The sequence below is a fragment of the Saimiri boliviensis genome, chromosome 4 (genome assembly GCF_048565385.1).
Source record: "Saimiri boliviensis isolate mSaiBol1 chromosome 4, mSaiBol1.pri, whole genome shotgun sequence".
NCBI lineage: Eukaryota > Metazoa > Chordata > Mammalia > Primates > Cebidae > Saimiri > Saimiri boliviensis.
This window is the reverse complement of record NC_133452.1, coordinates 60,519,989-60,532,816: the sequence shown is the minus strand read 5'-3', so window position 1 is coordinate 60,532,816 and position 12,828 is coordinate 60,519,989. Positions and strand designations below refer to the sequence as shown.

The following is a 12,828-nucleotide window of genomic DNA, read 5'->3' as shown; positions in this document are numbered from 1 at the left end:
TCACTTCTACTCAAAAAAAGAAAAGATCTATTATAACCCGCAAACAGAAACTGTAAATGTTAATTAACTTTCATACTGTTTTCACTTTTTGGTAAAGTTTCCAAAGCAAATAGTGTAAGAGATTTTTAAAGGTTGTTTTATTATCTGTAAACAAGGAACATGTTAATATGTCCATAAGTGTTAAAGTCTCGAAAAAATATTTGGTGCTTTACAACCTTCATGACAGTTCTTCATTTAAGCTTCTACTAATATACATAGTATAATGCTAATAGACTCCATTAAAAAATATGAAACCACGTCATTTTAGTGGGCAAAGCTGCAGAGAAACAAATTCACATTTAGACTTTTGAACTAAGGCAATACTCTCACAGCATCTGATTTCAATTCAAATTTAAGGTTCGAATTTTACCCAACGTTACATTAATAACTTTCAAATGGTGTGCTATTTGCAACCACTCAGAAAAAGATACAAGATGTTACAATTAAGTACGTCTTTCTGAAGGCCAATTCAGAAAAGGGATGGATTAATACGCAAGAGTAAACTCTGTGCATAACGTCATAGAGCTTGCAGGACATCATCTCTTCCCCGAGTCAAATGTGTTTTTGTCTTTTTCCTCTCTTTTAAGTAGGAGGCAAAGTAGGGTGAACGTGGCTAAACAATCTATTTTGACAAGACATCACATCGAGTGGCATATCCACAGGCTGTTTCACCTTCAGACTCGAGCTCTGCTGCGTTTCTGACGTGTGGAGACTTGTTCAGACGACAACGTTATTTACGTCTTGGAGACTTCCATTTACATGACCCGGGCCGCGGTCTCGCAGCTCAGCATTTTCTGCCCAGGGACGACTCACGGTGTGCAGGTCTCCCACCCACCCGCGGGCAGCCCCTTCCCCCGAGGGGCGCGGGAGGGCCGGGACGCTGCTCCCCGGGGGCCCTCGCGCCCTTCTTGGGGAGCGTTTTCAGATGCTGACTGGCAGCGACTGTGGGGAGGCGACGTAACCTCCGTGTTGCACAGGGCAGCTCGGCCGGGTGCCCACCCACCCAGGTACCCAGCCGCCCGCTCAGCCCCTCGCCCAGGTACCTCGTCCTGGTCGCGGCCCGCGCCACACTGCTTGCAGCCCAGCAGCTCCGAGACCGCCAGCGGAGTCGTGTACGGCTCGCTCGCGGCCGTGGCCAGGCGCATATCGGCGCGGGGACGGCTGCGGACGCGCGGAGGCGGCGAGCGCTGGGCAGCCGGCCGCGGCTCTGGGCTGCAGCGCCTCAGTCAGCACGGACGGCGGGGGGCGGGGTGGCGTCGACAAACAAGCCCCGCGGCCCCGCCCCGCGCCCGTGACTTCACTGCCCTGGCGGCCACACAAGCCAATGCGGGTCCGCGGGTCCGCAAAGCCCCGCCCCTCTGCGCGAAGGCGTGGAGCGGACGGTCTGACGCCGCGAGGTGAAAAATCACCTCGGGGACTCAGGTTCCCCAGGAACAGCTAATTCTTAGGTCTGGAATGGGCTCCGTAGGGCCGCGAGGTGAGCGTGCACTGTCAAGATCCTCGGGCTTCAGGGACAGGGGATTCTGCCCCCTGCACCCCTGCTCGGCCATTTACCTAGAGCCAAACAGCAGTCAACCTTGAGACTGACCCCGACAGCACCAGGAGTAGTGAAGTTCTCTGTAAATCCAATAAACTACTGAAATTTCCCTTTTTCCTTTCCCATATTGCCCAAACGACGCTGAAAGGGCTGCCAAATGCAGCAACACGTACGGGGCCACAGCCTATAATCAATGCAAAGTTAATTTTGGTAAGCTACGTACGTAAGCTACGTAAAAGCTAGAAATATCACTCCCCTGCACACATAAACCTTGGTAGCCTATCTCTGAATTGTCTTTTTTCCTCTCAAGCATATTTGAAGGCTTTAAAATTTCTAGTATTCCTTCATAAGCGCCCTCCCTGGATTTTAAAGACAGAATTTCAGTCTCTGAAATCTGATGAGGAACTTGGGAAAATATAGGTTATAAAGGATAAAAACAACTGACATTGTTGGGCCCAGATCCCTCCAGTCCTGTGTCAGTACTATTTCTTTACATAACTCTATTCTCTCTCTTTAAATAAATTCCTAAATTAGATCTCTTTTTGGGTGTTTATGCTGTTTTCAAAGCTTAAGTGCTCAGGTTAAAAAAAAGTTGGAACAGTGTGACAAGGAAACAAGTGGGATTTATAGCAGTGATGACAGCTGCATAACAGGACTCATCAATGAAAATAAGTTTCGATCTTAGAAGTGATGGTACAATGTCTCAGCGAAGACCAAGTTACTCTTTTAGTTCTTCAATTGACATTTTAAAAGTGGATGTCAAAATGGTTACTTTTTATTTATCTCCTTCCAAGAAATAAATGTTGTATGTTCTCTATACTGCCTTTGAAAAACAGCTAAAGCACCCAAAATATTTTTTACTGGTCAAAAGAAGCAATTTTGAGTTAATGTCGATATAGAATAAAAGGCTACAGAGGCTTCCAAGCTCTCATCCACTGAGCACAGCCACAAAAACAAACAGTATAGTCAAATGCCCACTCAGTCGTAAGCAAATACAAAAACAAAACAATCCAGTACATCATCCAATTTGCAGAAATAAGACATACCTTGCAAGATCGACTGGTTGCAAATGAATGACTTGGAAACATAAATGTACTTGATGTATGGGATTGTGAGCTACAAAAGCTAGTGAGAAGGCTGGGCGCGGTGGCTCACGCCTGTAATCCCAGCACTTTGGGAGGCCAAGGCAGGCAGATCACAAGGTCAGGAGTTCGAGATCAGCATGGCCAACATGGTGAAACCTCCATCTCTACTAAAAAAAAAAAAAAAAAAAAAATTAGCTGGGCATGGTGGTGTGTGCCTGTAATCCCAGCTGCTTGGGAGGCAGAGGCAGGAGAATTGCTTGAACCCGGGAGGCAGAGGTTGCAGTGAGCCGAGATTGTGCCACTGCACTTCAGCCTGGATGACAAAGCAAGCCTCTGTCTCAAAATAAAAAAGAAAAAAACTAGTTAGGCAAAAGTATGTGAAAAAATGAATCTGGTTCTAGAAAAGTTGAAGTATAATTTTATTTCTGAAAAAACTACAGTTTTAGTTGTCTAGTAGGGCATAAACTTTTTATGACATTTACAAAATGGAGAATGCTTATCTTTCCATTTGCCAGTGAGAGGCAAGGGAAAAGCATGTATTCAGTTAAATTATAAGTGGCTTAAAATAAGTAAATGCAAGTTAAAACTGCAAACTGCATACATATAGTAGTGTCTGATACTGTTTTGATATTTATTGAAGAAATATTTCAGATATACTGAAATTGTATAGGAAGCTCCAATTAGTATTCCCTTTTTCCCCAGAAAGTTTCAAACTATTATTTATTACAATGCTGCCTTATGTGAAAAGAAAAATAATTTTAATTTAATATTCTAATTTAGTAGTTTATGGAGAAACTTCAAGCCATTAAATGTCAAGATTCCTTTATGGTCTCTATAAAGACTGACCTAAATTCCTCAAAGAGTACTAATTTCTTGTTCTCTGTTATAGAGCACTACAGATTAGTCACTCTATTCTCCAGCATAAAAAGATTGCCTCTAACTAAATTTACAGTAATCAGGAGTTTCAACAAATGTATTAATTTTTTCTTTCTTTTTTGTGAGACAGTCTCGCTGTCAGCCATGATGAGTGCAGTGGCATTATCACGGCTACTGCAGCCTTGACCTCCAGAGCTCAAGGGATCCTCCCAACTCAGCCTCTTGAGTAGCTAGAGGCAGAAGCCACCACACCCAGCTACTTTTCAAATTTTTGTAGAGATGGGGTCTTATTATGTTGTCCAAGCTGGTCTCAAACTCCTCGACTCAAGCAATTTTCCTGCCTTTGCCTCCCAAAGTGCTGGGATTATAGGCGTGACCCACCACACCCAGCCCAACAAATGTATTAATTAACCTGCAAATATCATTGTGTAGATTTCACTTTTGGAATGTTTTGTTTCAAACCACTCAATCAAAAGTATTTTCCACGGATTTCGAAGGTAGGCCAGATGTCCTGAAAGCGTTTCTCCTCTCAACCTCTAGTGCTGAGCACACATAGGCACATCTGCTGAAAAGATGAACATCCTGAACACAGAAGAGTATAGGCCAGAGCTACCTTACAAAGTCTGCCATTTAAATATTTCATTTCGATATTTATTTTAGGAGGAATCCTGACATTTAATCCAATAAGTAACAGTAATTCTAAAATATTTCCTTTCTTTTAAAAAGGTTTTAAAACGTCAACTTACTCAGCTGTATCAAAATGAGGTACACTGCCTCTACATCTGTCCTTAGCAGTAATGTACTCAGCCTTATTTTTCTCAAGAGCAAGCTGATACGTCTATGTAAAAGCAGGTGGTGTTACATGACTTGATTTTAACAGAGAACTATGAAATACTAGGGAAGTATGCACTTGGAATGGTGGTTCAAGATAGGCTTCCTGAAGGAAAAAGACACCTCAGCTAGAGCTTAGAGTATTAGTAGAGAGGCCTTGGAAAGAAAATCTGGGGGAGAGTTTGGGAGAATAGACACAAAGTTCTAAGTAAAAGATCTAAGAGGCCCCGAAAAAGGAGAGAGTGATCCACTGGGGAAGAAGACAGGAAGCTCAGTGGGTCTGGAAAAGAGGGTAAGTAGAGTAACAGAAGGAGTTTAGGTAAAAGATAAGCAGTAGGTCGGGCATGGTGGCTCACACCTGTAATTCCAGCAGTTTGGGAGGCGAAGGCGGGCAGATCATGAGGTCAGGAGATTGAAACCATCCTGGCCAACATGGTGAAACACTATCTCTACTAAAAATACAAAAAAAAAAAAAAAAAAAAAAAAACGCTGGGTGCGGTAGCTCACGCCTGTAATCCCAACATTTTGGGAGGCCGAGGCGGGCGGATCACAAGGTCAGGAGATTGAGACCATCCTGGCTGACATGGTGAAACCCCATCTGTATTAAAAATACAAAAATTAGCTGGGCATGGTGGTGTGCTACTCAGGAGGCTGAGGCCAGAGAATTGCTTGAACCCAGGAGGCAGAGTTTGCAGTAAGCTGAGATCACACCACTGCACTCTAACCTGGCGACCAGGGGGGCGGGGGTGGGGTGGGGGGAAGCAATAAAGAGGGATTGTTAAGCTTCATTAAGGAATTTGGCTTTCATTCTTAAGAGTACTGTGGAGTTATTGAAAGTTCTAAACAGTAGAATGACATCAGATTTGCACATCTTTTAAGGTTTAGAAAAATACATTGAAAGGGGCAAAACGGGGTAGGGTAGATGAGTTAGTTAGAAAGGCTGCTGAGGCAATCTTGGAAAGGCATGAGGGCAGTCTTCAGGACAATGGGAAGGGAGAGAAGTGTAGGGGATGACACTGGATTTTGTCTCCCCAGTATGGTAGTAAGTTCCTTGAGGGAGGCAATCATACCTCAAACTCTTCAAATTATCTGCTCTCCTGACCAAGTGGCTTCCCTGAACTCATTAGGTCTTTAAAAAGTATAATCCATGACAAGGAATAGATATATTTTAGTAGCAAAAGCAGTAATTAGGCTAAAATGTATAATCATACTTTTATGGACCACATGTTAAACCCTGTACAAGAGATTTGCACATTTCTTCACTGGAATCAGAATTATACTTAATGCAGTAACTGGTTAGAAAACATACAGGATGTTTTAGCCATTAAACCAAAGAACTCCTTTAAGAGTGGGAGTGGGATTTGTTATATTTATGTGGTTTAAGTATTCTTGAAAAATCCCCTATGTCATTTAAAACGTTTCATTTAGAACAAATGCTGGTTTATAGGACTACTTCTGCTTACTAATTTTGTCTAGATTTCTCTCCTCCAGCTCATATCTTCCTGTTTTTATCTACATAGCTTGTCTGCTAAGCACTTTTTCCCTTTTCAACATCATGTTTTGGGTACACTAAGATCCTTTTAGCACTGAACTTTAAACTTGTCCTCTTATTTGCTCTATACATTTTTTTTCACTTCTTCAATTTTTAGAATTATATTACTTTAAAGGAGCAAGAATGTTGACAATTCCTTGATATTTTCCTTTCATTTAGGGTTTCTTCTTTTAGAAATGCAGTGTTTTAACTTTCTACATAGATGTTTAGGAATATGGGGCATCACCAGTATTTGTAAATAGTAATATTCTAAGAAGTGTCAGTGGTTTTAAACTAGAAAGTTGCTTTTATCCCCCCAAAAATCAATGTGTTAAATAGCGGTCAGGTTTTCTAGGTTGATAATAAGACTAGTAACTTGCTAACTCCTGTGCATCAGAGACTTAACAATGTACATATATAAAGCAGATATATTTTTATTTTACACATTTGTGACATCGAAACTCAAAGTATGGGCAACTTGTCTAAAGTTACAAAATTTGTAAAACCACCTGGAATTAGAACTCAAGTCTGTCAGAATCCAAAGCAGCAGTCCGTATATAAGACTGCTTCTTTTACTAAATATATATTTAAGTTTTTGATAACTGTGTATTCACTTAACTTGTTGTTTCTGGAGGCAAGAAAAGATGGTAGCAAGAAAGAAAAAATTATCTCCCTTGCTTTTGCTCAGTGTGTGTCTGTGTGTGTGTGTGTGTGTGTGTGTGTTTAAAAGAAGTCATAGAATGGGTGATCTTGGGCTTTGAGAGCTTCTCTCCTCCATATTTCTGTCAGTCTTTTCAGTGTCTCCTTCTGGACCTTTGGTGGCCTCCTGCTACCCAAAACCTCTTCATTACATATCTCATCTGAATCTACCCAACCTCTTATATGTTCCTCACAAGACCCCCATTTCTCAAAAAGTGGTAGGTTTGAGGAAGAAAGCAGGCTTCTAAAAGTAATCACATTAACTTTGTAAGTTATTGATATCTCATATTTTAGTTAGTTTGTCTCAATAGGATATAAGCTCCATAAAATCAGAATGTTTGTCTTTTTTGTTCACTGCTGTATTTTCAATGTCCTAGTGCCCTGCATGCAGGAGACCCTCAAAAGTATGTATCCAATGAATGAACTCTGAAGAGATGTTTCCATTAAAAAAAATTTTAAGCTTAATTGAAAACCTAATAATGAATTTTAAGTTCACTATTCAGGTAAACATTTTTGAGGCTCAGGGGCCGCAAAACCCACCTGTTTCTAGACAGGAAGGCTGGCTCTGTAAGGGAATCAGCTTGTACTTGGGTTCAGCTCTACTAAGCACTCAGTTTTTCAGAATCTCTCTGCTTCTTCTTAGAACTCATAGATACCCCCAAGGTCCTCTGATTTTTATTTGATATTTCTGTGCTTGCTCTCCTGCACTACCAGGCTAGCAGCTACATAGGGTCTGACAGAGGCATGTGTGGATCACTTGTTAAGTCAGGCATATACTTACAAGTCAGACACGCTGCGTGTATCTGACAAGATACCATTGTTTGACAAGATTCATGGAACATTTTGTAACCAAGTTTGGCTTTAAATATCCTCAGGTCTATCCAAGGTGAAGTGATAGAAAAGAAAGTGTCTGTTGAGATATAAAAAGTAAGTGGGAGAATTCATTCAGACATATTACAATGTTTAGAGGCTACTTTTCAGCATCATCAGTGAGTTAAATAAGAAGGAATGAGTTTAATTTGAAATACTATGAGGTCTATGAAAAAGGTGAATGTGGGGGAAATGGACAGTTAGGATTTTAAGCCATATGCCGTTAGGCACTATTAAGATTTTAAACAAGGAGAAGGAAATATAAAAACTCAAAGGCAACAAAAGATACTAAATATATTCAAGTAGAAAATATTTCTCAGACTGTCAATATATTCTGTGTTATGTAATTTTTCTTTTCTTTTTTTTTTTTTTGAGACAGAGTCTCACTCTGTCACCCAGACTGGAGTGCAGTGGTGTGATCTCGGCTCACTGTAGCCTCTGCCTCCTGGGTTCAAGCAATTCTCCTGCCTCAGACTCCTGAGTAGCTGGGACTACAGGTGCATGCCACCACACCCGACTAACTTTTTGTATTTTTAGTAGAGATGGGGTTTCACCATGCTGGCCAGGCTGGTCTTGAACTCCTGACCTTGTGATCCACCTGCCTCAGCCTCCCAAAGTGCTGGGATTATAGGCATGAGCCACTGCACCCAGCCTGTTGTATAATTTTTCTAACAGTTTTTGAGGGGCTGGATTTCATCTATACCTAAACAATATGAACACATGAAATTCTCATAGTGCTTCTATTTGTGGGCACAAGCCAAGAACTGGTTCAGTATGTAACCTATAATTTTAAATACAAGGAATTAGCCAGGCATAATATTAAAAATTAGCCATTCAAAATAGACTAAAACCAAACCTAATATCTTTAACTTATCCTGAGCCCACAGACTTAATGGAACTGACCTAATGCCATTTAACCATAGGATTTTACCCGTGGTTAAAACATTTGGGTAAAATGCCTATTAATGAGTCATTAGCTTAATCATGACTGAATCTTAAATGCTTTGTTTATACTAAAGATAATTTTTATTCAAAGAAACAAAACTAATGACAATATTCTAAAATTTTAAAATCCAGTTTTTGTTTCTAACAGCTATCCTGCCTTCCCTATCCATGCCTCCCTACCCCATGATTATTACTACCAAATGGTGAATAAAATTCTGCACAGTTCAAAGAGCCCCCACTCAGTTCCTCTGTGATAATCTTTAGTTGTAGGTCCTTTAATCCTTTAAACCACCTTCTTTTTCTGGACCCTTCAGAGGTCTCTTGCTTTCCAAGAAGGTATTAAGTTGTAGATCCTTAACCTGAGCACAAGTACAAGGCCACATCTGGAGACCACTTGCAGGTTATTATGTATTCTAAAAATAAAATGCTGTTCACTAAACTTTCCTGTCTGTTCTGCCCTCCAAAATTCTGACCCTGTAGGCCATTTCCCCCTTTACCCAAAGGGTATAGAAACATTTAGGGCACTGTAGTTCATCAAATAAAAATATTTACATTTGCTTATTGTTTAGCTTTCTGTTTTGCTAAAACATACTCTCAAAAAATAAAAGATATCATACGACTTAAAAATTTCTGCTTTTTACAGGAATTCAGATGTCAATGGAATTCAAGATCATTTTGCTTGTAGTAATAGAGAATATGATTTTCTTAATTTTTGCATTTTTATTTTCTGGCAAATAACTCAAACATTAAAATAGTATTTTATTCAGATGATACAAATTAGAGAAGGTAACATTATTAAATTGTTATGAGTCTAATTTTTAAAATATATGTTTGCATAAGTTTACATATGGATGCCAATGCTATTATTTTACCAATTAACAAAATTTGATACTATGTAACCATTTAGCATTCAATCATTCATTATTTATAAATATTTACTAAATGTCAAATATGTGCATTTCTTAAATCTCATGAACAAGCAAAAAAATCTCTTAATTTGAGATTAGGATTTAAGGTTAGACTCAACCACTTATATAAATCATACAGATCAGCAGATAGCTTGGGATTCTGTTAGGAAGCACTAAATGGAGAATCATCTAGTTGATTACCTTTGCAAAGAAAAAAAAAAGCCTGAAAACCTCTCTAGTTGTAATCTCTTCAAATTTAAAATGAAGGGCATTTGAACTTAATGATCTCTCAAACTTTATTTCCGCTCTAAAGTTCTAATCTTTTGATATAATTCCTGGCTGGGCACAGTGACTCAATGCCTGTAATCTCAGCACTTTGGGAGGCTGAGGTGGGAGGAACACATGAGGCCAGGAGTTTGAGACTAGCCTGGGCAACACAGTGAGATCCTGTCTCTCTATATATAAAAATTAAAAAAATAATAAGAAGTAGCAAAAAATATAATTCCTGATTTTATCCAGAGTTATATGCTTTCAGCTAACTTGAACCTGGCCCCTTCCTGCTCCAGAGTTCCTTGTATATTATCAGTAGTTTTCAAATTATATTTCTTAAAATCCATTTCTTACACATACTTTAGATATCTTATAAAATATTACATTTGAACTTTCTTTTTCAAAGTAACCTACAAATGTATATCAACATTAAATTCATTGGAGACTACCAAAACAACAATTTATTGCCACTAATAATTCAGTTACTAAATAGTATCTCTCCCACCATCTGTATGAGCACATTTGAACATTCTTGTAAATGTATAAATGTGTCAGTGATTAGGAGTGGTATAGTTTGTGTGGTGTAGTCTTTTAAAAAATTAATGCCTGTCTACATCAGCTCAAGTAAAACTACAGTAATGAGTGAATTCCTACAGCAAGTGGATACTTTGCTTTAAAGATGTCAGGAGAGGCTCAGGCACATTTGCTTGGTACATGCTCCTGAAAGGGTGTAACTGTCAATTTTGTATGTCAAAAGAATGGATGGCACATCCCATCATAATTCTTTAGTCTTAGTGGATAGTGTACATTTTGGTCCTTATTGTTTTAACTTTTATATTTATAATAAATAGTGCAAGTAGTTGTTTGAAATCAATCATTCTTTTCACTTTTTTTGGTTCAAGCTTCTGGATCAGTTTAACTGCAGAGTATCTTGAGAATGCAAGGTGAACTATTTTAAAAGTTTTCACTCAAAACCATTTATCTAAGTCTATACCTTCAGGGATAACTTCTACAGTTCACTACTAGAAAAGTTTATCTGAACATGTAGAGAACAATAACAAATGAAAAGTATAAAGATATTTTTAAAAACCCACAAAAGCACTTATCTGTGTCAATCCAGATTTTCTTAATATTATGCATATAAGAAAATATAAAAATACTGCAACCATCATTTATAACACCTTAATTTCAAATTTTCTGAAAATATAAAATAGCCCCACTGTTTTCACTAATTGATTTGATAATGAATTTAACTTTATTTAGTTGAACTTAAATAATTTATTGATAAAATATTTTTACAGTTTTAGATACTATATATATCAGAATTCTGGTAATATTGTTTTATTAAAGACTATGCTGACAAAGAAATTAAAACACATTTGAATATCATTGTTTTATATACACACATACACACACCCCACATCTCATCATCTGTATCCTGGAACTCAAATTCGGTTTGGAGAATCCAAGCTAATCTATAGCTCTCTACATCACTCAGTCAAGACTTGGGTCAGGCTTTAAGGTTCATAGAATGCTCCAATTATTTTTACTGGTTCCAGCAGAGTGCTGGGGGAATCTAGTTGAAAGTCTTATTCCCATCAGTGCCAAATAGATCCTTAAAGAGAAAAAGCTCTTGGGACTAAAAATGTTTGTCTACTGAATTACAGAACAAACTTACCTTTACAATAGCACTTTCATTTAGCTTCTCCTGGGTCTGGTCTATAACTGAAAGCATTATCAATCTTTTCAGCCCTCCGCAAGAAAATATAAATAAAGTCACTCTTATCCTTTAGTGACACACATGCCAGTATGAACAAGAATAGCCTTTATCCCAAATCTTAAAAATTTGACCTAGTAACTATGTTCATGTTACGTTTCAATTGCAAAAAAATTGTAGTTTGGATTTGTTCCTATTAACAAAGATATTATTGATATCCAGATAATTTTTAATACTTATAGTAGGCGGGTTTTAAAAAAATGCATTTGCTTTCTAAAATTAGAACTTGCTTTATGTCAAGAAATTCAACTTTCAAGTATTCGACCAGATTTTTTAAATTAAACTACTTTAGTTTGTATATCACAAATGCACATTAAAATGTTACAATCTTCAAATATTGCGCACTAAATTTATACATAAGTGGGTTTTTAAAAATCGAAACTTCAAGAGATAACAGAAAAAAGTATATGGATCGGGGAAAGAGCAAAGCAGAGTCAAAAGCAGCAGGATGCAGTTCAAATAGGTCACACTCAACTTCTAACTTTCCCTAAGAACAAAAACACAAGCTTAGCAACAGCTTTTAGCCAATCACAAAGCAGACAAACAGGTAAGGACTCAACTGCTCGAGATACCAATGAGGCCTAAGCTTCATTTTTTAAAAAAAAGTTATATAGTGTCACAAGAGAAAATAACAAATTATAAAACAGGATATATTGTCCTAGGTTAAAAGTAACTGATAAAATCTCCTCACCAAGCTGTGGCAAAATACATCAGATTTAAGTATTGTAGTGATTTTTTTTCATGCCATATACTTTATACATCAAGTTACCATTAAAATAATAGTATATTTTTAGTAAAAAAACCAGAATTTTGTGGGAAATGTTCTTTCTTGCTGTGGTAGAAAATAAACTAGAAGTAACTATTAAAAATTATTGTTCTCTTTTTAAATTCTCTAGCATCCAATTTCCAAAATACATAGGGGGAGAAATCCTGGCAGTAAAATGCTACAATCCAAATCCAAAAATATAAAATACTAGTAATAACCACTATGCACAAATATAACTTCTAAAACAAACACAGGATCAAGCAAACTGAACAAATTGCAGTGTAATTCTATACAATTTTTCCTCTTTATTTCTATCACTCATTACATATCCTTCTTCTCTGAGAGAAGAAGGTTTTCAGAGGATTTAGAAGGGATTTTTAAGAGATTTTACAGATTTCATGACTGTTATATTTAGCACAGACCTCAGATTTGCTCAAACTGACAGAGCATTACCTGCAATATAGACCAAAAAAAAAAAAAAAAAAAAAAAAAACAACACTGTGAAACAACAGCTGACAGTTTTCTTCATTTTGTTTCAGCTTGCCAAATTTATATTCTAAAGCAGTTTCCAATATTTTCTGTGACTATCTTCATGAACAACCTTTTCTTTTCTCTTCAAATACTACTTAAACCATCTGATGGTTTTAGTTCCCTAAAAAAGAAATTAAAGTAGAACAGTTTGCTTTGTCATTAT

General features: G+C 37.8%; 1 protein-coding gene across 3 annotated transcripts in view; it reads right to left on the bottom strand.

Moving 5' to 3' along the window:
- The window catches only part of SESN1 (sestrin 1), a 112,100-nt gene that overhangs the window by 23,767 nt on the left and 75,505 nt on the right, over positions 1-12,828 (bottom strand). Inside the window, exon 1 of one of the 3 annotated variants that reach the window (XM_074397623.1) lies at positions 2,623-2,836. The exons of 1 other annotated variant lie outside the window; for it this stretch is intronic. In XM_074397623.1, coding sequence (XP_074253724.1) covers positions 2,623-2,664 — 42 coding nt within the window. In that variant the 5' untranslated portion in view covers positions 2,665-2,836. Of the gene's footprint in view, positions 1-1,082; positions 1,282-2,622; positions 2,837-12,828 lie in introns of those variants that run through there. One more of the 3 variants, XM_010346453.3, reaches the window with a different exon arrangement.